This window comes from Sparus aurata, chromosome 7 (assembly GCF_900880675.1).
Source record: "Sparus aurata chromosome 7, fSpaAur1.1, whole genome shotgun sequence".
Classification (NCBI taxonomy): Eukaryota; Metazoa; Chordata; class Actinopteri; order Spariformes; family Sparidae; genus Sparus; species Sparus aurata.
This window is the reverse complement of record NC_044193.1, coordinates 2,533,525-2,560,539: the sequence shown is the minus strand read 5'-3', so window position 1 is coordinate 2,560,539 and position 27,015 is coordinate 2,533,525. Positions and strand designations below refer to the sequence as shown.

The following is a 27,015-nucleotide window of genomic DNA, read 5'->3' as shown; positions in this document are numbered from 1 at the left end:
TTTTTACCTGTCAAGTGGAGCTGATGTCTCAAGTAACCAGAATGTTTTTGTAGACTTGTTTGAGGAACACATTTACTCAGTGCTGTGGCAATATGTAAAACAATAGCTAGTCTTGTGGTCGATGGATGACAAGCAAGATAAGGAAACAAGCGCCCAGAAAAACTATATAAAGGCTGCGTTCTCTTTGCCAAGACATCCTTCAACCTGCTACTGCACGAGCAACTTGAATCTGATCATCATAACACGGTAAGGTTTTAACTTTGTCTTTCATCACAGCACCAGCTGCACAGAAAAGACTTTTAGAAAAGGACAATTACCCAGTGCTGATTTACAGTTAATCGTAGAAAAACAAAATATATCATCTGATTGCATTGTGTCCACTTACTGAGGCGATCTGTTTCTAGGTTGAAGTTGTTTATAGTGCTACCTCCCTTCCAAGAAAGAAATTTATTTGAGTGTGCTAATGATATCCTTCTTTTAAAGTAAAAGTAACTAAAAGTTTATTTTCATACACTTATCAGAGATAAATGTAACTTAGCATAAGTATACACAGTTTATACTGACAAGTATGTAGAAGAGTTTAAACATTTTTGGGTCATACATGTTACTTAATATTTTGCTCAAGAATTAACTTAAGAATTGAATTTGTATATGTGTTTCACTGTATCCATTTATTTCTTATGGATAAGAATATAAAATTGTACTGAAATAAAAACCCTGTGATACTTTTAAAGTATGTAATAATATATACAAATATTAAAGGAAAGTAATATTAGCGAAGTCATAATACAATCTCAGGAATATTTATTTTTACCACAAGTAAACAAACAAGCTGTTTTCAGTGGGAAATGAGGTCCTAGAACACTGTTTGTAAAACTAGAGAGGTGGCGGGTCCGCCACATAAACAAGGTAAAACAGTAGAAAAATTGTGTTTGTAGTCATGAAAATAAAAGAGTTTGTTTAATTAAATGATTAAGTTTGTTTAGACAGAATTTTCTATTCTGATTTAAAATTCTTCACCAAAACTACAGTTTTCCTTTAACATATGTTGAGATTGAAATATTTCAAGAAAACAAGTTTACCTGCAGTATAAAACTGCTGAACCAGAGGTTTAATGAGAGTTCTTTCACAAACTGAAGTATATAACAGTACCTATAAGTTACTGTTATTTTGATTGTCAGTTGACATCTGAAAAACCGAACTTCTTTAATATAACTTTTTATAGATGGCGTCAGCTCTTCCTCTCGTTGTGCTCCTCTGTTTGGCCGTTGGACAGTTGGACGTAAGTGATGATGCATCTTACAGTTTTTAAATCATTTGTTTTATTTAGACCTTCATTAAACCCTTTCTACTTTTATGAAATTATTATTTCATCTACTTCTACTTCTTAATTTAACTACAACAAACACCTTCTGCGCTGATTTGATGAATGTCTTGTTCATGTTCACAGGTGTCTGCTGCTGCAGGTAGGTAGCTGCAACTTTCAACTCTGTCCAGTGACAGAAGTTCATCCAGAACACATTACATCATGTGGTTTGCTCGAGTCATTACACAGAGCAGTTCACCAACACACCACCACCCACTCTGATCAATGCAAAAAATGCTTCGGTCACTCTGGGATGGAGCGATAAAATTACACAATGTCATCAGACTGTTTATATAAATCTCTGACACAAATTATTTTGAAGTGAAACCAAGTAATTACAGCATCTTTAAAGTTATTCTGATGGTGGGAGGGTGTTAAAGTTTATTTCTTTTAAAGGGGAGACGCTACAGGAGAAGCCATCATATATTCATACATTAATCCATAACATGTCTTCTTTCAGACTAAATGAAACAACTAAAATACACATTTATGTGTCCATTTAGACCAGATTTCTGTTCAAGACATTTAAATGGAAATGATTGCATATTTAATAGATACATTTTCATTGGTGATATAATTTCAGAATAATTAGTTTCATTGTGATATTAATTAGTTAAACAAAAACACCCATTTGCCCAAAGTGTCATCATTTATTTCTGATGTTCTACAGTAGTTTTATTATTTGCATATTTAAGCCCACAATTTCTGAAAACTCAGAAATAATTGTCTTAAATATGCAACATGTAATCATTTTTTATTACACAAAACAAATACAGACAGCCTCTAACCAAAGTTACTGCTAACTGCTGCTAACTGTATTCTGTTACATCCATGAGTGTAGCTACTGTTAGCGTGTTAGCTAAGTTAGCAGTGAAGCTAGCCAGACAACCGGGGGAATGTTAGTGTTTGCAGCACTTGCACAGGAGCTTTAGATTGCTGGGAGAAAGAGTTTATGTTTTCAGGCCCAGTGCTAGCTGCTTTGCATGCTAACTTCTGTAGATCTCTCTAACAGAATACATAGATATAGTTGACGTAATGTCAACATCATTTCACATTCTGGTAATCATTTTAGTTAATATTTGAATGGTTTAAAAACAAAGATTCTTACATATTTCAACTTTGATGTAAGTGATCAACTGGGGAAGTTTCATGGTGATGTCTATTAGTTAAGCTATTTAGGTAATTCACCTGTAGTGGCTTGCCAACCCCAATGAATATGATGTAAAACTTCTGACTCAGACTTGAGCCTCATTCTGTTTGTCTGTCTAACATGAAAACTGTGATGCAGCCTGTCCTTCTGGTTGGTCTCTGTCTGGCTCGCGCTGTTTCATTGTTGAAACCAGAAAACTGACGATGGCTGATGCAGAGGTGCGTAGTTAATCTCTCTTTATTGGACTTCAGGTAGTCGATGATCAAGTTTTACCTTTTCAGAACCCCTTTGTCTGTCTCTCCTCTATCTTAGTCTTCTCTGCGTACATGCTCTCAGATGTTCCATATTGACTTAGTATCTCTGTTTTCTCCCACCGTCTCCTTCATCAGCGCAACTGCATTGCTCTTGGTGGGAACCTGGCATCAATCCACAACATCAATGATTACAACTGGATCAGGGGACTGGTTAAAAAAGCCTTTGGCTCTGATGTGCATGCCTGGATCGGGCTGTCTGATGCAATTGAGGTGAGACATTTTTACACTTGTTGACTACGGACAAAACTGTAAACTGCAATCAATGCAGCTGTTCAGCAATCAGCTTTCTCTTCCAGGACGGAAAGTGGCTGTGGACTGATGGGTCGAGGTTTGTCTTCAGTCGCTGGGGTCGTGGGGAGCCCAACAACTACGGTGGACAAAGAGAAGACTGTACCCACATCAACTTCAGAGGTACGAATATTATTTCTAAACCTCCTAATGGTATTTTTAATTGAGAAGAAACATGGATAAAAATTGTGTTATGTTTTTCTTAATATTTAAATGTACTCTGATCCGTTCAAAGAGTCATTAACTGCAAAGATATTTGTTCTACTCAGTCACTCTTTTCTTTTTACAGGGGACTATTGGAATGATGAACCATGTACCATGAAGTATGCTTCTGTTTGTGTGGGGGACGTTGATGCTTCCATCCTCCATCTGCCCTCATGTGTACCGAGATGATGCCACTTCCACCATGACGACTTTACTTTGTCTTTGATCTTACACTTAAATAAGAGCAAACTTTCTCTGATGATTCACTTTTCATTTAATCCTTCAAATCAGAATCCACCAAATCAGTAAATGGCAGCATAGGAAATTGCCTCATTAAACTATGATTTAACATTTTTGATTTGTTTCTTATTTTCTGTCATATATTCACTATCTTTTATTTCAATTACAATCAATACAAAAAACAAAAATACACTAAAATAAAAATATTCTTTAAGCATAATACGTTTCTTCAATTTGTGTGTGTGTGTGTGTGTGTAAGAAGTATGTTTAACGTAAAGCCCCCCTCCATTGTATTTTGATATTTTTATCATATTTCTGAGTCCTTTTCTTGGCAGTTTTGATGAGGGAAATGTTTTCAGATAAATAAAACTTTTTTGCTCAAAGTCACTTAATTTAAGCTGTTACTAACATGGAATGATGAAATATGACTATAGTAGAGTCTGTGAGTCATACATCATTCCAACAGGGTTATAAAAGCTGTGCGGCTCCTTTAAGAATCAGGGCGGTGAGCAGTGTGTTAGTGGTCAAGCAAGAGACCTGGAGCAGACCGGTGTTAGTGACCGGAGCAGAGGGTGAACTTTAGCAGATAAGTTGTCTAGTAGCAGTAAATGTACAGTGCAGGTTACAGTTTGACCATGAATCAACTCTGCAGCCCATCAATACACAAGGAGAACTTCAGTTTGAGTGACAGCTAGCACTATCCCTGCTATTATTCATGCTGCTTGGCCATGCCAATATAGATGCTGTTGCTAATCCATGCTAGTGATGTTGACTACTAGCCACACCCCCATTCTCTGTTTTTACCATTAGACAGAAAGAAAAACTGACTGACTTACTTTAAGTAGTAAAAGTAAAAGCCCTCGATCCAAAACATTAAAACGTCTATTCCCATCCAGCCCAAAGTTAATTCAAAGTTGTTTTGAACCATCGTTTTGGGCTCTTTTGAAAGGTTAAACCCTGATTGTTCCCCCCCGAGCTGTCAGAAGCTCAGTAAATGATTCTATCATTGATCAATAGGAGTCTGAACACACTGAATTATTTATTTATTTTTCTCACCTTAATTTTTCTTACGCAACATAAGCCTGCAGATGACCTGGAACTGCCTCTATTAGCTGTAAAGTACATGTGGTCTTAAATAGTATATATTATATTAATATATTAAAATTTTCTTATTAAATATCCAGGCGCCTGGGGGTAAGCTCACGCCAGCTTTATACACAACTCTGATGAACGAACAAGACTAAAATACTTAATTTCATGAACACAATAATTCTATTCAAATGACAGCCTGTTGGACGACCGAAATAGACCAATCAGTCCATGTCGAGGCACGCAGAGACTTCTACAGGAACCCTAGTTTAATATTCCCAGTGACATTTATTTTCTTGATCATATGTAGGACCAGAGCTCTGTGAGTGGGATAAAGGAAGTTGCAGCATACCAAAAATATTCTTTTAATTTTGTATTTTATGACAAAAACAAGTCTATCGTCATAGGTCATAGTCCCTCATATCCACGAATCTGTCACCCTTTTTGTCGTATTTTATATTCCACTCTGTGTAACAGACAGCGGTGTGTGCAGGCAGCTCTGTATGGACGTGCAGACAGAGAGACCTGCAGTGAGGGCCGACCTCCACAACAGCTCACCTGTACAAAGTGCTCTCAGCAGGGCACTGTGGACGTCCTCAGGAGGAGGTACACACACTGAAGTCCAAAATGTCCTCATGTGGCTGCTGCATTTTGATTAAAGCAACATAATGTTGTATTTTGTTCCATTTGACGCAATACACCTGTCATAAAAACAAATACCAGGTGATTGTAACAGTTTCTCAGATTAAATGTTACCTTACGTGCTAACTACAAACAGCAGTCAGCATGTAGTAACAATGCTATGTCTTGAAATACTTGGTCATGAAGTGAACATGCATGTTTTCTCCCATGCTGCAGTCAAAGTATTCACACGCACCACACACAACTCAGAACAGTAACAGCATGTCAAGCTAACGTAACCTGAACCATCGACCATAACATCTGTCTTCAATGTGCTGACAGCTGATTATCTTTTGAAATGGGCTTTTATTCAGCGAGGCTGTGCAAATGATTTAAAGCCGGTCTGAGACTCGTGTCTCTTGCTTGGTTACTCTCTTTCTCTCCTCAGACATTGTCTTCTTTGGTCTTTTCACCTGTGTCATGATGTCTGTAGAGGCTGCTGAGCCTGGTTATGTTGCCCATCCTACGGAGGGTTGGCCCAATGTAGACATTTGACATTAAGCCAAATTCCAAACCAGACTAGTAATACAGAATTTTAGCACTAGATGGCGTACATGACTCAGCCTCTTCTGAGTGGAACTTAATAAGTGTCCTGGCACCTCAGTCTGTCTCAGGCATGTTCAATCTGAACACTGTGAAATCCTTGAGGTACGTGCTGTAGGAACACAAGCCTTTGTCTCTGCATCTTAAAGTGGTCTCATTTCGGCCATGATTACCTTTAACCCAAATCGACTCCTCCAGGATATGGGACTGAAAACCCCCATATCCTGGCCTGGCAAAATCCTCTCCTCTCCACGAGTGGGACATGTTGTTTTTCATGCAACAAACAGATCACCGAGATCTTCTTTTAGTAATTTACAACGACTAAGCACATCTGGTCTGTTCCCCTTCCTCCAAAGAAGATGAACCCCTTTCCTCAGGTCAAACAAGGTCAAGCCCGTAGAGTTTTCTTTGGTCACACCAAAGGAAGGAGGACTGGTTTCTAACATAGATGTGGTGATTCAAGATGTTTTACTAATCTACGTGTCTCTCCCTCTGGAACATTCTCCAGTGGAGGAAGGCTTAATGGGAAACCTAATCTGTGTGTTCTTCTCCTCACATGTCCAACTGTTATTTACAACCGTTGTTGTTCCTGGGTCTGACATACCATTCCCCCTTTGCAGTCTTCTGTTCTCACTCAAATTCAAATACGTCCTAAACAACTAATAAACTACATCTCAATTTCTTAAATTTAGCAGATTCCGAAATAGCGTAAAAAGATCCTACAATAGATCTTTCCCATGTTATTGTCAAGTCCAAAAGAAGTTTATTACTCAATAAGTTTGAGGTCAACAGAAACCCCCTCCCCTTTGTCGATGGAGGAGAGACTTGGAGATCATCATTCCTTGTGTAATACTTGTGTTATTTACCAGTTAAATGTCTGATATGTTTTGTTAAAGATAGAACTACAAGGAATATGTATAAGTCCTTGGTTCTACTGTGTATTGTATACTTTACTGTTATATGTGTATACTTTAGTGCTTCATGTCTTAATCAGGTTATAATTCTTTTGAATGACAAATGATCATTATCATGTTGCATCTTTTCATGAAGGCAAGAATTCGACTTTTAAGATGGTGAAGTTTTGGGAAGGTTAAAACACGATTTCAAAACGTTAAATACAATAGTATAGTTAGATTAACTTTTTGGGAGCCTAAACGCAGATCACAGGAGGTGTGACACTGTCAGCCGGCCCCCCCGTTCAGTTTGCCTGCTGCAGGTCATAAAACAGACACTCTCCCCTTCTCCACTCTCTTCTTCTCCGGGTTCGTTCCTCTCTCCCTGTCCTCTTCTCCCCCTGCTTCTTTTCCTTCTTCTCTTCTCTTCTCTTCTTTGTGTTTCATTTTTATTTTATTTTTAAAGTAATCTTTACTTTATTTTTGCAACAAGCTCTAAGGCAAGCGAATTGAATCCCTACTTTAAGTATTTTACTTTTATTCAAGTTTTTAATAGAACAAATTCTTTTCTTTTTGATTTTATACTGTTAAAGTATCACCGCCTGATTCAGAAGAAGTTGAATTAGTTTCAGAATCAGAACTTAAGTACCACTGCTTGAAACCACCAAGAAAAGTATTTTTCAAGACTGTGATCATCGGATGAAGAACGTTGCAAGCCTTGCAAGGAGTCTCCAACAAAAAGAGACTTTGTGTGCTCCCAGCCGAGATCGACTCTGCCCCCAGCGCTCCCAAGGGGGAAACCCCGCTGGGCCTTCGGACCAAGAGTTCCTCAACAGAGCCCCTGCCTTTCCTTCTGGCTATTGGACCGACGCGCCGTGCCGTAGTCCAACCCAGAACTCTCAAGAATACCAAACTTCAGTGCCTCCTGACTCCCAGACAAAACCGGCTGAACGTTTTCATGCAGCTGGATCCACACACGTGAGAATGAGTTGGTGTCTAAAGTTCTGACTTCTGTCAAAGTTCTGACTTCTGTCTAAGTTCTAACTTCTATCTTATGAACTTAAGAGAATTAAGATTAGGGTCTCGTTAGTATCAAAAATTACTCTCGTAATATTTAATATATATAACCGACCCTTTAACTTTACCATCTGCCGACGGTCACACGACACTTTACCTTCTATGTTATCTGTTATTCGTCTAAAATTGTCATGTCTTTTATTTTACCCAAAATTATTTAGTCAATAAACATATATAATCATTTGTCTTTGTCTGGAACTTAATTTTAATGTGGAGAACCGATGGAAACGTGCAAAGAAGTCACTACAGAATATTGAGACTGAATAAATTGATTTTGAATGGACTCTAACCGTCCAAGCCAACTGGTACAGTTAGGTGTTTGGAATAATGTTCTCCGGATTATTCCAATAACTAAACACGGAGGTGGTGCCCCATTACGAGTTTGTTTGTTTTCTTTTCCGCTTTTTCCGTCAGGGTTGCGAGATGTTGCCGCTTTTTATCTCCCCTGGGGGGTTGCGGGGCTTACTGGGGCCAAATCCAGTTCGACTCATGGGCGAAGGCCAGGGTACACCCTGAACGAGTCGCCAGCTCATTGCAGGACCAGTGTCTCCTACATTATATATTTATGGTGCTGCCCATGTCAGGACCACATACTATCCTACAGTGCTGACAGCTGATTATCTTCTGAAATGAGCTCTTATTCAGTATTTCACAACTTATTCAAGTTGTGAAATGGTTATGTGACCCATCCTACGGAGGGTTGGCCCAATGTAAAAAAATGACATTAAGCCAAATTCCAAACCAGACTAGTAATGCAGAATTTTACCACTAGATGGCGAACATGACTCAGCCTCTTCTGAGTGGAACTTAATGAGTGTCCTGGCACCTCAGTCTGTCTCAGGCATGTTCAATCTGAACACTGTGAAATCTTTGAGGTACATTTTCTCTGGTTAGGTGGGGATTGTCAGAGGTGTAACCAAGACATTTATGGGAAATCTTTTCAAAACTAACATTTGAAGTGTTATTTTAGAAACCTGTTTTGTGACATCACAAAGACATTTGACCACCAAAGTGAAATCAGTTCATCCTTGGGTCCAACTGGACGTTTCTGCCAAATTTGAGGAAATTCTCTCGAGGTGATCATAAGATGTTGGGTTCACAATCACCAGCATGGGCATAGATACTTCATATGTCATTCTTGTGGCTTGTCATCATAGCATCTGCTGTGGTTATGTAGAATCATCCAAACATGCATACAGAAAAATGTTTTTATACAGTGAACATTGTAACTCAATAAAATCATTTCATCACTGTTTGTTACATTGCCATGTTTGAGCCTGTAGTCCAGCTGACTGAACTAACCTTAACTATCGTTATTGCAGTAGACTGCATGCTTCTGCAAACACATCATATGAATGAGAACATGAAATGTAAAATATAGTCAAACAAAACAGGTGCAAGGTCTGCTCATGCAGGACTACTATTTGGCTATTGACACACCCACTGTACCAGGAAAAAAAAATCTTGATACCAAGTCTAAAACAAACATATCATGAGTCTGTCTGGGGTGTGTTTAAGATGTAACAGCAGAGATCTTGGCTACATCTTCTGACTGTCCAGTCTGAAAACAGTTCCTGTTGGGTTAGTAGTGTCAGTTCTGGTCTTGAACCTCAGTGGAGGATTCTCATCATGTTTCATCAACAGAAGAAGGCCGTGGGATACGACCAAAAGCTTTGGCAACAGCTACTTAAGTTATCTTAACCCCATGATCATTAATGAATGCTTGAGCAGTGTATTTGCACAACAATGGGTCGAACTCATGTACCACAGTGTGCTCTGAAAAACCCTCTACATGCTTTATTCTTTCATACTGTGTTAGGTGCAGAAGTCTTATCTAGATTATTAGAAATAATATTAACAATGAAGATGATACAAAATCTAAAATAATGAAGAGATGAGAAAAATAACAGGTTAGTATGGTGGTGCACATGCCTACTGTATATGAAGTATCCATATGGCTTCACATATGTTTATTTATATACATACCATCTGCACACTGCCTACACAGTAACACAAGAAAGAAAGTGACTCAAACTCCTCTCGACTAATGCTTCAATATTATTAAATTGTGTTCCACATACTCAATCAGTTTATTCCATTTTATCAATGTTCCATATTTGAAACATATATTGTTAGCGGTTCCTGGAAATACAATAATTAGAATAACAATTAAAAACCATTGGACTAATTTCAGATACCACGACTGAACTGAAGAGTTACTGTGTATTTAAGAGATAAGGGAGGACAGTATGCCGAACAGCTTTGACTGCTTGGAATGAATCCACAACAGAACACTCATGATATGTTTGTTTTTAGATTTGTTTTCAGGTACATTGTCTCAGGTACAGTGGATGTGTCAATAGCTCATTCAGTATGATGTTTTGCAGAAGCTTGCGGGTACTACTGCAACTAATGATAGTTAAGGTTTGGTTCAGCCAGCTAGATTACAGGCTCAAACATGGCAATGTAACAAACAGTGATGAAACTACTTTATTGAGTTACACATTTCACTGTATGAAACACGTAAAAAATGCAAATTTTGACAAATTTTCCCGCAAATTTCTATTAGAATAAATGATGAAGTGGTGCCATTTCATATCTGAAAGGTCAACTTCACTGTTACATCATAATAATCTGCTAAAATACTATTCTGGCCATTATTCATACCAGGGGACGACTGGCTTTGTCAGGGCAAGTACGGATTATTGGAAATCAAAAGACTGAAAACTGATATTTGGGACTGATGTTCATTGGAACGAAGTACACTTTACTCATGTGCTTGTTTTAAGTACAAATTTCAGATACTTTACTTGAGTATTTCCTTTCCATTCTCGTCCATATCCATATTCAGTGCCATAACTCATGAAAAGAGGGGGAGATTGTGTTTCACATTTGATCAGGTACTAAATCAATGACATTAACCTCGGGTGCCCACCTAGAAATCTTCTGTGCTGTCTGATAGAACATGAAATAGCTACAAATTCTAAGATATGGATGCTTCACAGACATCTTCAACCACAGTTAGATTTATCACTTAAAAATGTGATCACACACAAGGATTATCAATATTGCTTTTTTATTCGTTATGAACTTGGTTTTGCTGATTTTGATTGTTGTTGCACCATGTGGTGAAGCGTTCTATCAGTCCTCTGTAGTCCTCTGTGAAATGGTCGACAAGTGTCGACGGCATGTGTCTGACTGGAAGTTTTTCCCTGGAATCATAAGGTCAAAACTGCTACTGAACTTCAAACGCAACGCGGTAATTAGTTTGTGGAGATCATATGACCAGAAAGAGGCGACAGGTTGTCCTTGAGGAGGAACTTTTTATTTATTTTCTGCACACATATGTATTGATACTAGAATCAAATTTCATATGAAACATCCGTATGTGTAACTGTAGACGGTGTACTGCGACAATTAACACTATTGTTTTTTACCTGTCAAGTGGAGCTGATGTCTTAAGTAACCAGAAAGTTTTATGGAAACAAATTTACTCAAGGTTGTGGCAATATGTAAAATAATACTTAGTAAAACAACAGACAGTCTTGTGGTCAATGGATGACAAACACGTTAAACAAGCACCCAGAAAATAAAGGCTATATAAAGGCTGTGTTCTCTTTGCCAAGACATCCTTCAACCTGCTACTGCACGAGCAACTTGTATCTGATCATCATAACACGGTAAGGTTTTAACTTTGTCTTTCATCACAGCACCAGCTGCACAGAAAAGACTTTTAGAAAAGGACAATTACCCAGTGCTGATTTACAGTTAATCGTAGAAAAACTAAATATATCAGCTGATTGCATCGTGTTTGAGTGTGCTATTTTTTATATTCTTCTGCTAAACTAAAAGTAACCAAAAGTTAAAATAATATAATTATAATAACATATAAATATAAAAATGCAGACCATGTACCATTTAATATTTCAATATTTATTAAGAATTAAATTAGAATTTAATTTTTTATGTGTTCTATGTGTTCATCTGTTTTTTATGAATAAGAATATGAAATTATACCTAAATAAAAACCCTGTGATACTTTTAAAGTACAAAGAAATATATACTATTAAAGGGGCACTGTGTAGTTTCAGAGAAGAAATTGGAATGCAGAATGTAATATTTACAATATTAATTAGGTAAAAATACGATCTCAGAATATTGATTTTTCCATAAGTGAATAAACAAGCTGTTCTCGGAGGGAAATAAGGTCCCAGAACACTGTTAGAAGCTAGAAAGGTGGCAGGGTCCACCACATATAAAAAAAGGAAAACAGTATGAATTCCTTTAAGGTCACTTTGTTTATTCAGTCATGAAAACGAAGAGAGTTCGATTGTCAAGGCCGATTTTTCTCTTCTGATCTAAAATTCTTCACCATAACTACAGTTTTCCTTTAACATATGTTGATACTGAGCTATTTCAAGAGGCAAAGTTTACCTGCAGTATAAAACTATTGAACCAGAAGTTTAATGAGAGTTCTTTCACACACTGGAGTATATAACCACTACCTATAAGTTACTGTAATTTTGATTGTCAGTTGATATCTGAACAACTGAACTTCTTTAATATAACTTTCCAGAGATGGCGTCAGCTCTTCCTCTCATTGTGCTCCTCTGTTTGGCGGTAAGTGATGATGCATCTTGCAAGATTTTTTAAACTGTTTTATTTAGACCTTCATTAAATGCTTTCTACTTTTCTGTAATTATTATTTCATCCTCAGCAGTATTACATTCTCACTTTGTCCCTTTTTTCTTCACAGTAATAATCAGTAATAATTCTCTGTCTACTTTTTAATTTAACTACAACAAACACCTTCTGAACTGATTGAATGAATGTCTTCTTCATGTTCACAGGTGTCTGCTGCTGCAGGTAGGTAGCTGCAACTTTCAACTCTGTCCAGTGACAGAAGTTCATCCAGAACACATTACATCATGTGGTTTGCTTGAGTCATTACACAGAGCAGTTCACCAACACACCACCACCTACTCTGATCAATGCAGACTCTGGGAGGAGTGATAAAATTACACAATGTCATCAGACGTTTATATAAATCTCTGACACAAATTATTTTGAAGTGAAACCAAGTAATTACAGCATTCAAGTTATTCTGATGGTGGGAGGGTGTTAATGTTTATTCTTTAAAGGGGAGACACACGGGAGAAGCCATCATATATTCATACATTAATCCATAACATGTCTTCTTTCAGACTAAATGAAAACAACTAAAATACACATTTATGTCCATTTAGACCAGATTTCTGTTCTAGACATTTAAATGGAAATGATTGCATATTTAATAGATACATTTTCATTGGTGATATAATTTCAGAATAATTAGTTTCATTGTGATATTAATTAGTTAAACAAAAACACCCATTTGCCCAAAGTGTCATCATTTATTTCTGATGTTCTACAGTAGTTTTATTATTTGCATATTTAAGCCCACAATTTCTGAAAACTCAGAAATAATTGTCTTAAATATGCAACATGTAATAATTTGTTATTACACAAAACAAATACAGACAGCCTCTAATCAGACTTACTGCTAACTGCTGCTAACTGTATTCTGTTACATCCATGAGTGTAGCTACTGTTAGCCTGTTAGCTAAGTTAGCAGTGAAGCTAGCCAGACAACCGGGGGAATGTTAGTGTTTGCAGCACTTGCACAGGAGATTTAGATTGCTGGGAGAAAGAGTTTATGTTTTCAGGCCCAGTGCTAGCTGCTTTGCATGCTAACTTCTGTAGTCTCTAACAGAATACAGATAGTTGACATAATGTCAACATATTTCACATTCTTAATAATTTTAGTTAATATTTGAATGGTCTAAAAACAAAGATTCTGACATATTTCAACTCTGATGTAAGTGATCAACTGGGGAAGTTTCATGGTGAAGTCCATTAGTTAAATTATTTATGTAATTCACCTGTAGTGTCTTGCCAACCCCAATGAATATGATGTAAAACTTCTGACTCAGACTTGAGCCTCATGTTTGTCTGTCTAACATGAAAACTGTGATGCAGCCTGTCCTTCTGGTTGGTCTCCGTGTGGCGGGCGGTGTTTCATTGTTCAAGCCAGAAAACTGACGGTGGCTGATGCAGAGGTGCGTAGTTAATCTCTCTTTATTGGACTTCAGGTAGTCGATGATCAAGTTTTACCTTTTCAGAACCCCTTTGTCTGTCTCTCCTCTGTCTTAGTCTTCTCTGCGTACATGCTCTCAGATGTTCCATATTGACTTAGTATCTCTGTTTTCTCCCACCGTCTCCTTCATCAGCGCAACTGCATTCGTCTTGGTGGGAACCTGGCCTCAATCCACAACATCAATGATTACAACTGGATCAGGGGAATGGTTAGAAGAGCCTGTGGCTCTGATGCGCGGGCCTGGATCGGGCTGTCTGATGCAATTGAGGTGAGACATTTTTACACTTGTTGACTACGGACAAAACTGTAAACTGCAATCAATGCAGCTGTTCAGCAATCAGCTTTCTCTTCCAGGACGGAAAGTGGCTGTGGACTGATGGGTCGAGGTTTGTCTTCAGTCGCTGGGGTAGCGGGGAGCCCAACAACTACGGTGGACAAAGAGAAGACTGTACCCACATCAACTTCAGAGGTACGAATATTATTTCTAAACCTCCTAATGGTATTTTTAATTGAGAAGAAACATGGATAAAAATTGTGTTCATATTTAAATGTACTCTGATCCGTTCAAAGAGTCATTAACTGCAAAGATATTTGTTCTACTCAGTCACTCTTTTCCTTTTACAGGGGAGTATTGGAATGATGAACCATGTTCCTTGAAGTATGCTTCTGTTTGTGTGAGGAGACGTTGATGCCTCCATCCTCCATCTGCCCTCATGTGTACCGAGATGATGCCACTTCCACCATGACGACGTTACTTTGTCTTTGATGTTACACTTAAATAAGAGCAAACTTTCTCTGACGATTCACTTTTCATTTAATCCTTCAAATCAGAATCCACCAAATCAGTAAATGGCAGCATAGGAAATTGCCTCATTAAACTATGATTTAACATTTTTGATTTCTTTCTCATTTTCTGTCATATATTCACTATCTTTAATTTCAATCACAATCAGTACAAAAAACAAAAATTAACTGAAATAAAATATTCTTAAAGCATAATACGTTTCTTTAATTGTGTGTGTGTGTTTGTGTTTGTGTTTGGTGACCAGACTGTCACACTTACTGTCAGAGAGGTGATGACAGAAACACTATGACAGAAAACTCACAGCAGTGATGTCACAAGTATTTTTAACTTAAAGCCCCCCTCCATTGTATTTTAATATTTTTATCCTTTCTTGGCAGTGTTGATGAGGCAAATGTTTGTAGACAAAAAGCATATTTTTTTGTGCGCAAATTCACAAAATTTAAGCTGTTCTTAATATGGAATAATGACGTATGATTATAGTAGAGTCTGTGAGTATACATCATTCCAACAGGGTTATAAAGCTGTGCGGCTCCTTTAAGAATCAGGGCGGTGAGCAGTGTTAGTGGTCAGCAAGAGACCTGGAGCAGACCGGTGTTAGCGACCGGAGCAGAGGGTGAACTTTAGCAGATAAGTTGTCTAGTAGCAGTAAATGTACACAGGTTACAGTTTGATCATGAATCAACTCTGCAGCCCATCAATACACAAGGAGAACTTCAGTTTGAGTGACAGCTAGCACTATCCCTGCTATTATTCATGCTGCTTGCCATGCCAATATAAATGCTGTTGCTAATCCATGCTAGTGATGTTGACTACTAGCCACACCCCCATTCTCTGTTTGACCATTAGACAGAAGGAAAAACTGACTGACTTACTTTAAGTAGTAAAAGTAAAAGTCCTCGATCCAAAACATTAAAACGTCTATTCCCATCCAGCCCAAAGTTAATTCAAAGTTGTTTTGAACCATCGTTTTGGGCTCTTTTGAAAGGTTAACCCTGATTGTTCCCCCCCGAGCTGTCAGAAGCTCTGTAAATGATTCTATCATTGATCAATAGGAGTCTGAACACACTGAATGCTAATTTTTTTCTCACCTGAATATTTACAATGAATATAGGCCTGCAGGTGACCTGTAACTGCCTCCATTAGCTGTAAAGTGCATGTGGTCTTAAATAGCCCAAGTTGTAATTTACTAACAATATCACTCACAACAGATATTTTTCTTAAATATCCAGGTGCCTGGGGGGAAGCTCACACCAGCTTTTATACACAACTCTGATCAACGAACAAGACTAAAATACTGAATTTCATAAACACAATAATTCTATTGAAATGACGGCCTGTTGGACGACCGAAATAGACCAATCAATCCATGTCGAGGCACGCAGAAACTTTCTACAGGAACCTAGTTGAATATTTCCCAGTGACTTTATTTTCTTGATCATATGTAGGATCAGAGCTCTGTGGTTGGATAAAGGAAGTTGCAGGATACAAAAATAAATAAAGACAGGGCGGCACATTGCCGCCTTTACATTGGAGCAAATGTGCCACCTTTTCTACCTAAAAAGGGCGACTGTCACCCTTTCAGCTTTTTTTTTTATTCCACTCTGTGTAACAGACAGCGGTGTGATCAGTGTGCAGGCAGCTCTGTATGGACGTGCAGACAGAGAGACCTGCAGTGAGGGCGACCTCCACAACAGCTCACCTGTACAAAGTGCTCTCAGCAGGGCACTGTGGACGTCCTCAGGAGGAGGTACACACAAAAGTCCAAAATGTCCTCATGTGGCTGCTGCAGTTTTTATTCACATGCACCACACACAACTCAGAACAGTAACAGCATGTCAAGCTAACGTAACCTGAACCATCGACCATTACATTTGGCTTTAACGTGCTGACAGCTGATTATCTTTTGAATGGGCTTTTATTCAGCGAAGCTGTGCAAATGATTTAAAGCCGGTCTGAGACTGTGTCTCTTGCTTGGTTACTCTCTTTCTCTCCTCAGACATTGTCCTCTTTGGTCTTTTCACCTGTGTCATGATGTCTGTAGAGGCTGCTGAGCCTGGTTATGTTGCCCATCCTACGGAGGGTTGGCCCAATGTAGAAATTTGACATTAAGCCAAATTCCAAACCAGACTAGTAATACAGAATTTTAGCACTAGGTGGCGTTCATGACTCAGCCTCTTCTGAGTGTAACTTAATGAGTGTCCTGGCACCTCAGTCTGTCTCAGGCATGTTCAATCTGAACACTGTGAAATCTTTGAGGTACATTTTCTCTGGTTAGGTGGGGATGTCAGAGGTGTAACCAAGACATTTATGGGAAATCTTTTCAAAACTTACATTTGAAGTGTATTTTAGAAACCTGTTTTGTGACATCACAAAGACATTTGACCACCAAAGTGAAATCAGTTCATCCTTGGGTCCAACTGGACGTTTCTGCCAAATTTGAGGAAATTCCTCGAGGTGATCATAAGATGTTGGGTTCACAATCACCAGCATGGGCATAGAAATACTTTCATATGTCATTCTTGTGGCTTGTCATCATAGCATCTGCTGTGGTTATGTAGAATCATCCAAACATGCATAAAAATGTTTTACAGTGAACATTGTAACTAATAAAATAGTTTCATCACTGTTTGTTACATTGCCATGTTTGAGCCTGTAGTCCAGCTGACTGAACTAACCTTAACTATCGTTATTGCAGTAGACTGCATGCTTCTGCAAACACATCATATGAATGAGAGCATGAAATGTAAATATAGTCAAAAAAACAGGAGCTAGGTCTGCTCATGCAGGACTACTGTTTGGCTTTGACACACCCACTGTACCAGGAAAAAGATGTACCTGATAAAAATCTAAAACAAACATATCATGAGTCTGTCTGGGGGTGTGTTTAGATGTAACAGCAGAGATCTTGGCTACATCTTCTTACTGTCCAGTCTGAAAACAGTCCCTGTTGGGTTAGTAGTGTCAGTTCTGGTCTTGAACCTCAGTGGAGGATTCTCATCATGTTTCATGGACAGAAGAAGGCCGTGGGATACGACCAAAAGCTTTAGCAAAAGCTAAATAAGTTATCTTAACCCATGATCATTAATGAATGCTCAATATCACATTATGTGTTTTTATAATGTACAGTAGGCTTGCATCCCTCTACATCAAACCTATTCAACTTCTTATGTAGAAGGGTGAGATTTTAAAAAAGTGATGTGCTAAGGGGCCAGACTTATTACATATCTGTCCTTTAAAACTCGTAATTTAAATGTGTTAAAACAATGGCCTTTCTTAGTTTTCACAATTAAAAGAGAAATTCTGTGTACAAAAGTTCAGAAAAAAACATTTTCCTTTTTAATACTAGAAGTAAAGTGTCTGCTTGCTTTTAGTGGTTATAAAGTTGTACACTTGCAAAGAACATGTATATCATAGCAGAGAGATGAGCAGGTCAGAGGAGAAAGTGTTAAAAGAAATTTGCCACTGCAGAGTGAAAGTGCAGAGGCGGTGACCTGCACACAAGGAAATGTTCTCCAACTCTGTTGTTTTTGTCACCTCCTCACCAGATGTCACATGTGATGTCTCAGTCAGTTCTGTATACAGAGCAAATAAAAGAGTAAAATAAACAGAGCACGATGAGTAAACACCAGAAGATTTAAGAAAGCATTATTAACTCCTCCAAAATTCAGGTAATACTGTGTGTTTCCATTAAGACAGCACAAAATGATTCCTGTTGAAGAAATGCAGCTCGGGGCAGGTGAGAGGAATCTACATACAGCCACCATCGTCATGTTTGTTGTGTGCAAACACTTTAGTGTCAGTCAACATGCGACATGACACAATGAAGCTCCTGACAGGTGGCCTGCATTTGAATTCAGGTTGGCAGTTATGTATCAGTGCATATTAATAATGAGCTACAGTTTGTCATGAGACAAAATAAATAAATAAACTAGAACGGCACTCAGTAGAGTGCATTACACACTACTTTGAGTTTCAATATTCACTGTATGAAACACGTTTTCTGTTAACAGCTTCATAAAAGTAAATATTTTATATTTGTTTATTTTTTTTGTAGATACATGTTTGGATGATTCTGCATAACCACAGCAGATGTTATGATGACAAGCTAGAATAATGACATTTGAGAGTATTTTAATGCCTGCACTGCTGATCCAGCATCTCATGATCACCTCGAGGGAATTTCCTCAAATTTGGCAGAAACGTCCAGTTGGACCCAAGGATGAAATGATTTGATCTGGTGGTCGAATGTCTTTGTGATGTCACAAAACAGGTTTATAGCAAAAACACTTGAAATTAAAATTTCGAAAAAAATTTCCCCAACATTGAATAATGGCCAGAAATGTGTTTTTAGCAGATTATTATGACATCACAGTGAAGTCGACCTTTTAGATATAAAATGCCACCACTTCATCATTTTATTCTAATAGACATTTGCAGGGTCGACTGTTACGCCTTTTTTGGGGCTGATAAGGATTATTGGAAAATCAGGAAACTGAAAACTGATATTTGGGACCCATATTCAATGCCACAACTCAGGAAAAGAAGGGCTGATTGTGTTTCACATTCTGTCAGGTTCTGAATTTTCTCTTAATGAACTTACATGATAACAGACATAGCTCAGCATTCAAGCACAAGGTCATCGGTTTTGTTGATCTTGATTTTCAGGTGATTGTTGCAACCATGTGGTGAAGCGCTCTATCAGTCCTCTGTAGTCCTCTGTAAAAATGATCTCCAAGTGTAGGCGGCATGTGTTCTGACTGGAAGTTATGCCCTGGAATCATTCAAGTCAATACTGCTACTTAACTGGTGCGTGGAGGCATTCAAATGTAAGGGTGTTCATTTGTTTGCTCGTAAGATTGTATATACCAGAAAGTGTCAACAGGTTGTCCTTGAGGAGGAAACGTTATTTCATTTTCTCCACAAGTATATTGACACTAGAACGAATTTCATATGAAACACGTCTATGTGTACAGTAGAGGGTATACTGCGACAGATCACTCTATTGTTCTCTACGCCGTATCGAATGGAGCTGATGTCTCAAGTAACCAGAATGATTTAGTGAATTGTTTGAGGAACAAATTTACTCAGTGGCTGTGGCAATATGTAAAACAATACTTAGTAAAACAACAGACAGCTTGTGGTCGATGGATGACAATCAAGATAAAGAAACAAGCAACCCAGAAAAACTATATAAAGGCTGCGTTCTCTTTGCCAAGACATCCTTCAACCTGCTACTGCACGAGCACTTGAATCTGATCATCAACACGGTAAGGTTTTAACTTTGTCTTTCATCACAGCACCAGCTGCACAGAAAAGACTTTTAGAAAAGGACAGTTACCCAGTGCTGATTTACAGTTAATCGTAGAAAAACAAAATATATCATCTGATTGCATTGTGTCCACTTACTGAGGCGATCTCTTTCTAGGTTGAAGTTGTTTATAGTGCTTCCTTCCCTTCCAAGAAAGAAGTTTATTTGAGTGTCCTACTTATATTCTTCTGTTAAACTAAAAGTAATGCACTTATCAGAGATACTGTGAACAAACTACATAACTGAAGCATATAACCAGTACCTATAAGTTACTGTAATTTGATTGTCAGTTGATATCTCAACAACCGAACTTCTTTAATATAACTTTCTAGAGATGGCGGTCAGCTCTTCCTCTCATTGTGCTCCTCTGTTTGGTCGTTGGACAGTTGGACGTCAGTAATAATTCTTTGTCTACTTCTACTTCTTAATGTAACTACAAGAAAGTCATTCTGCGCTGATTTAATGAATGTCTTCTTCATGTTCACAGGTGTCTGCTGCTGCAGGTAGGTAGCTGCAACTTTCAACTTTGTCCAGTGACAGAAGTTCATCCAGAACACATTACATCATGTGGTTTGCTCGAGTCATTACACAGAGCAGTTCACCAACACACCACCACCTACTCTGATCAATGCAGGAAAATGCCCATTCTGTCAATAATTTTAGTTAATATTTGAGTAGTCTAATGAATGGTTAGAATGGTTGAATGGTTTGTCTGTCTAACATGAAAACTGTGATGCAGACTGTCCTCCTGGTTGGTCTCTGTTTGGCTCGCGCTGTTTCATCGTTCAAACCAATGAACTGACGATGGCTGATGCAGAGGTGCGTAGTTAATCTCTCTTTATTGGACTTCAAATAATCGATGATCAAGTCTTAGCTTTTCAGAACCTGTTTGTCTGTCTCTCCTCTTCTGTATTCTACTCTGCGTACATCCTCTCAGATGTTCCATATTGACTTTGTGTCTCTGTTTTCTACCACCGTCTCCTCCATCAGCGTAACTGCATTAGCATTGGTGGGAACCTGGCCTCAATCCACAACATCAATGATCACAACTGATCAGCGGAATGGTTAAAAAAGCCTTGGGCTCTGATAAGTGGGCCTGGATCGGTCTGTCTGATGCAATTCAGGTGAGTCATTTTTACACTTGTTGACTACAGACAAATCTGTAAACTGCACAAATGCAGCTGTTTCAGCAATCAGCTTTCTCTTCCAGGAGGGAAAGTGGCTGTGGACTGATGGGTCGAGGTTGTCTTCATCGCTGGGGTAGCGGGGAGCCCAGCAACAAGGGTGATAAAGAACACTGTACCCACATCAACTACATAGTACAATATTATTTCTAAACTTCCTAATGGTATTTTTAATGAGAGGAAACATGGACAAAATTGTGTTAATGTTTTTCTTAATTTGTCTGTTGAATAAGCACATATTTAAATTCACTCTGATCAGTACAATAAGTTATTAAATGCAAAGACATTTGTGCTCTTGTACTCCAGCGACTCTTTTCCTGTTACAGGGGAATATTGGAATGATTATCTCTGTGATGCCAAGTTGCCTTCTGTTTGTGTCGGGGGCGTTGATGCCTCCGTCCTCCATCTGCCTCATGTGGTACCGAGATGATGCCACTTCCACCATGACGACGTTACTTTGTCTTTGATCTTACACTTAAATAAGAGCAAACTTTCTCTGATGATTCACTTTTCATTTAATCCTTCAAATCAAAATCCACCAAATCAGTAAATGGCAACATAGGAAATTGCCTCATTAAACTATGATTTAACATTTTTGATTTGTTTCTCATTTGCTGTCATATATTCAACTATCTTTAATTTCAATTACAATCAATACAAAAAACAAAAATACACTGAAATAAAATATTCTTTAAGCATAATACGTTTCTTTAATTTTGTGTGTGTGTTGTGGGTTGGTGTGTGTGTGTGTGTGTGTGTGTGTGTGTGTGTGTGTATTTGGTGATCAGAGTGTCACACTTACTGTCAGAGAGGTGAAAGCTATCAGACACACTATGACAGACAAAACTCAGTGTGATGTAAAAAGTATTTTTAACTTAAGTGAAACTCCTCGCCAAAAAGCAACCGAGACTTTTTTCTGTGAATGTACCTGAGTCAACCTTCATGTAAAACATAATTACGACAAAAGAGGCACTTTAAAGATTTACTGTATTTTTGTATTCAGGGTAAAGCTCATTTTCTCAGTGTAAGGGGCCTTTTACGATAGCATTAAATTAATATTTTTAAAACAGTAAGAAGTCTCGACACAACATGAAACTTTGCTCGTAGTATCACCAGGGTCTCTACACATGAACACGAGCATTGAGAACATTGTTTGTGTACACGGAGTACAAAAATACACTGAAATAGAAATATTCTTTCATCATAATACGTTTCTTTAATTGTGTGTGTGTGTGTGTGTGTGTGTGGGGTGACAAGTATTTTTAACCTTAAAGCCCCACTTCATTGTATTTTGATATTGTATAATATTTCTGAGTCCTTTCTTGGCAGTGTTGATGAGGCAAATGTTTGTAGACAAATAACATAACGTGCTCAAAGTCACTTAATTTAAGATGTTACTAATATGGAATAATGACATATGACTATAGTAGAGTCTGTGAGTCATACATCATTCCAACAGGGTTATAAAAGCTGTGCGGCTCCTTTAAGAATCAGGGCGGTGAGCAGTGTGTTAGTGGTCATGCAAGAGACCTGGAGCAGACCGGTGTTAGCGACCGGAGCAGAGGGTGAACTTTAGCAGATAAGTTGTCTAGTAGCAGTAAATGTACAGTGCAGGTTACAGTTTGATCATGAATCAACTCTGCAGCCCATCAATACACAAGGAGAACTTCAGTTTGAGTGACAGCTGGCACTATCCCTGCTATTATTCATGCTGCTTGTCCATGCCAATATAAATGCTGTTGCTAATCCATGCTAGTGATGTTGACAGCTCACCACACCCCCATTCTCTGTTTTGACCATTAGACAGGAAGAAAAACTGACTGACTTACTTTAAGTAGTAAAAGTAAAAGTCCTTGATCCAAAACATTAAAACGTCTATTCCCATCCAGCCCAAAGTTAATACAAAGTTGTTTTGAACCATCGTTTTAGGCTCTTTTGAAAGGTTAAACCCTGATTGTTTGTCCCCGAGCTGTCAGAAGCTCTGTAAATGCTTCTATCATTGATCAATAGGAGTCTGAACACACTGAATGCTAATTTGTTTTTCTTACCTGAATATTTACAATGCAATATAGGCCTGCAGGTGACCTGTAACTGCCTCCATTAGCTGTAAAGTGCATGTGGTCTTAAATAGCCCAAGTTGTAATTTACTAACAATATCACTCACAACAGATATTTTTCTCATTAAATATCCAGGCGCCTGGGGGGAAGCTCACACCAGCTTTCATACTCAGTTCTGATAAACGAATAAGACTAAAATACTTAATATCATAAACACAATAATTCTATTGAAATGACGGCCTGTTGGACGACCTAAATAGAGCAATCAATCCATGTCAGAGACTTTCTACAGGAACCTAGTTGAATATTTCCAGTGACATTTATTTTCTTGATCATATGTAGGATCAGAGCTTCTGTGGGTTGGATAAAGGAAGTTGCAGGATACCAAAAATAAATAAAGACAGGGCAGCACATTGCCGCCTTACATTGGAGCAAATGTGCCACCTTTCTATCTAAAAAGGGCTACTGTCACACTTTCAGTCTTTTTTTTTTTTATTCCACTCTGTGTAACAGACAGTGGTGTGATCAGTGTGCAGGCAGCTCTGTATGGACGTGCAGACAGAGAGACCTGCAGTGAGGGCCGACCTCCACAACAGCTCACCTGTACAAAGTGCTCTCAGCAGGGCACTGTGGACGTCCTCAGGAGGAGGTACACACACTGAAGTCCAAAATGTCCTCATGTGGCTGCTGCAGTTTTTATTCACATGCACCACACACAATCAGAACAGTAACAGCATGTCAAGCTAACGTAACCTGAACCATCGACCATTACATTTGGCTTTAACGTGCTGACAGCTGATTATCTTTTGAATTGGGCTTTTATTCAGCGAAGCTGTGCAAATGATTTAAAGCTGGTCTGAGACTTGTGTCTCTTGCTTGGTTACTCTCTTTCTCTCCTCAGACATTGTCCTCTTTGGTCTTTTCACCTGTGTCATGATGTCTGTAGAGGGCTGCTGAGCCTGGTTTATGTTTGCCCATCCTACGGAGGGTTGGCCCAATGTAGAAATTTGACATACGCCAATTCCAAACCAGACTAGTAATACAGAATTTTAGCACTAGGTGGCGTTCATGACTCAGCCTCTTCTGAGTGTAACTTAATGAGTGTCCTGGCACCTCAGTCTGTCTCAGGCATGTTCAATCTGAACACTGTGAAATCTTTGAGGTACATTTTCTCTGGTTAGGTGGGGATGTCAGAGGTGTAACCAAGACATTTATGGGAAATCTTTTCAAAACTACATTTGAAGTGTATTTTTAGAAACCTGTTTTGTGACATCACAAAGACATTTGACCACCAAAGTGAAATCAGTTCATCCTTGGGTCCAGCTGGACGTTTCTGCCAAATTTGAGGAAATTCCCTCGAGGTGATCATAAGATGTTGGGTTCACAATCACCAGCATGGGCATAGAAATACTTTCATATGTCATTCTTGTGGCTTGTCATCATAGCATCTGCTGTGGTTATGTAGAATCATCCAAACATGCATCTACAGAAAAATGTTTTTTATACAGTGAACATTGTAACTGAATAAAATAGTTTCATCACTGTTTGTTACATTGCCATGTTTGAGCCTGTAGTCCAGCTGACTGAACTAACCTTAACTATCGTTATTGCAGTAGACTGCATGCTTCTGCAAACACATCATATGCATGAGAGCATGAAAAAGTTAAATATAGTGAAATAAAACAGGAGCTAGGTCTGCTCATGCAGGACTACTGTTTGGCTTTTGACACACCCACTGTACCAGGAAAAAGATGTACCTGATAACAAATCTAAAACAAACATATCATGAGTCTGTCTGGGGTGTGTTTAGATGTAACAGCAGAGATCTTGGCTACATCTTCTGACTGTCCAGTCTGAAAACAGTCCCAGTTGGGTTAGTAGTGTCAGTTCTGGTCTTGAATCTCAGTGGAGGATTCTCATCATGTTTCATCAACGGAAGAAGGCCGTCGGATACGACCAAAAGCTTAGCAAAAGCTAAATAAGTTATCTTAACCCCATGATCATTAATGAATGCTCAATATCACATTATGTGTTTTTATAATGTACAGTAGGCTTGCATCCCTCTACATCAAACCTATTCAACTTCTTATGTAGAAGGGTGAGATTTTAAAAAAGTGATGTGCTAAGGGGCCAGACTTATTACATATCTGTCCTTTAAAACTCGTAATTTAAATGTGTTAAAACAATGGCCTTTCTTAGTTTTTCACAATTAAAAGAGAAATTCTGTGTACCAAAAGTTTCAGAAAAAAACATTTTCCTTTTTAATACTAGAAGTAAAGTGTCGGCTTGCTTTTAGTGGTTATAAAGTTGTACACTTGCGAAGAACATGTATATCATAGCAGAGAGATGAGGCAGGTCAGAGGAGAAAGTGTTAAAAGAAATTTGCCACTACAGAGTGAAAGTGCAGAGGCGGTGACCTGCACACAAGGAAATGTTCTCCAACTCTGTTGTTTTTGTCACCTCCTTACCAGATGTCACATGTGATATCTGGAGTCAGTTCTGTATACAGAGCAAATAAAAGAGTAAAATAAACAGAGCACGATGAGTAAACACCAGAAGATTTAAGAAAGCATTATTAACTCCTCCAATAATTCAGGTAATTACTGTGTGTTTCCATTAAGACAGACACAAAATGATTCCTGTTGAAGAAATGCAGCTCGGGGCAGGTGAGAGGAATCTACATACAGCCACCATCGTCATGTTTGTTGTGTGCAAACCACTTTAGTGTCAGTCAACATGCGACATGACACATGAAGCTCCTGACAGGTGGCCTGCATTTGAATTCAGGTTGGCAGTTATGTATCAGTGCATATTAATGAGCTACAGTTTGTCATGAGACAAAATAAATAAATAAACTAGAACGGCACTCAGTAGAGTGCATTACACACTACTTTGAGTTTCAATATTCACTGTATGAAACACGTTTCTGTTAACAGCTTCATAAAGTAAATATTTATATTTGTTTATTTTTTTGTAGATACATGTTTGGATGATTCTGCATAACCACAGCAGATGTTATGATGACAAGCTAGAATAATGACATTTGAGAGTATTTTAATGCCTGCACTGCTGATCCAGCATCTCATGATCACCTCGAGGGAATTTCCTCAAATTTGGCAGAAACGTCCAGTTGGACCCAAGGATGAAATTATTTGATCTGGTGGTCGAATGTCTTTGCGATGTCACAAAACAGGTTTATAGCAAAACACTTGAAATTAAAATTTAACAATTTTCCCCAACATTGAATAATGGCCAGAAATGTATTTTTAGCAGATTATTATGACGTCACAGTGAAGTCGACCTTTAGATATAAAATGCCACCACTTCATCATTTTATTCTAAAGACATTTGCAGGGTCGACTGTTACGCCTTTTTTGGGGCTGATAAGGATTATTGGAAAATCAGGAAGACTGAAAACTGATATTTGGGACCCATATTCAATGCCACAACTCAGGAAAAGAAGGGCTGATTGTGTTTCACATTCTGTCAGGTTCTGAATTTTCTCTTAATGAACTTACACAATAACAGACATAGCTCAGCATTCAAGCACAAGGTCATCGGTTTTGCTGATCTTGATGTTCAGGTGATTGTTGTTGCACCATGTGGTGAACGCTCTGTCAGTCCTCTGTAGTCCTCTGTAAAATGATCTCCAAGTGAGACGGCAGGTGTCTGACTGGAA

The 27,015-nt window shown here is 38.4% G+C and overlaps 2 protein-coding genes and 1 long non-coding RNA gene across 3 annotated transcripts; all 3 read left to right on the top strand.

The window, feature by feature from the left end:
- The first annotated feature begins 174 nt into the window (after nucleotides 1-174).
- Nucleotides 175-3,676, top strand: LOC115585364 (galactose-specific lectin nattectin-like). The gene is made up of 7 exons (XM_030423683.1): nucleotides 175-246; nucleotides 1,226-1,282; nucleotides 1,451-1,466; nucleotides 2,655-2,734; nucleotides 2,906-3,040; nucleotides 3,127-3,241; nucleotides 3,408-3,676. The coding sequence occupies exons 2-7, from the start codon at nucleotides 1,226-1,228 to the stop codon at nucleotides 3,509-3,511; spliced, it is 507 nt and encodes a 168-aa protein (XP_030279543.1). The 5' UTR covers nucleotides 175-246; the 3' UTR covers nucleotides 3,512-3,676.
- Nucleotides 3,677-12,421: 8,745 nt separating this feature from the next.
- Nucleotides 12,422-14,875, top strand: LOC115585368 (galactose-specific lectin nattectin-like). Its single transcript, XM_030423688.1, has 6 exons — nucleotides 12,422-12,465; nucleotides 12,696-12,711; nucleotides 13,864-13,943; nucleotides 14,115-14,249; nucleotides 14,336-14,450; nucleotides 14,606-14,875. The coding sequence occupies exons 1-6, from the start codon at nucleotides 12,424-12,426 to the stop codon at nucleotides 14,668-14,670; spliced, it is 453 nt and encodes a 150-aa protein (XP_030279548.1). The 5' UTR covers nucleotides 12,422-12,423; the 3' UTR covers nucleotides 14,671-14,875.
- A 5,560-nt stretch (nucleotides 14,876-20,435) lies between these two features.
- On the top strand, nucleotides 20,436-21,146 carry LOC115585371 (uncharacterized). Its single transcript, XR_003984694.1, has 4 exons — nucleotides 20,436-20,486; nucleotides 20,582-20,597; nucleotides 20,834-20,913; nucleotides 21,085-21,146. It is a non-coding gene; the product is annotated as an uncharacterized LOC115585371 (long non-coding RNA).
- Nucleotides 21,147-27,015: the final 5,869 nt, after the last annotated feature.

What these genes read in the sequence shown, in the direction of transcription:
- LOC115585364 (XM_030423683.1), top strand. Translation starts at nt 1,226, where the DNA reads ATGGCGTCAGCTCTTCCTCTCGTTGTGCTCCTCTGTTTGGCCGTTGGA. An exon ending in TGACGATGGCTGATGCAGAG is followed by an intron (nt 2,735 to 2,905) that starts GTGCGTAGTTAA and finishes CTCCTTCATCAG; the next exon opens with CGCAACTGCATTGCTCTTGG. An exon ending in TACCCACATCAACTTCAGAG is followed by an intron (nt 3,242 to 3,407) that starts GTACGAATATTA and finishes TTCTTTTTACAG; the next exon opens with GGGACTATTGGAATGATGAA.
- LOC115585368 (XM_030423688.1), top strand. Translation starts at nt 12,424, where the DNA reads ATGGCGTCAGCTCTTCCTCTCATTGTGCTCCTCTGTTTGGCG. An exon ending in TGACGGTGGCTGATGCAGAG is followed by an intron (nt 13,944 to 14,114) that starts GTGCGTAGTTAA and finishes CTCCTTCATCAG; the next exon opens with CGCAACTGCATTCGTCTTGG. An exon ending in GGCTGTCTGATGCAATTGAG is followed by an intron (nt 14,250 to 14,335) that starts GTGAGACATTTT and finishes TTTCTCTTCCAG; the next exon opens with GACGGAAAGTGGCTGTGGAC.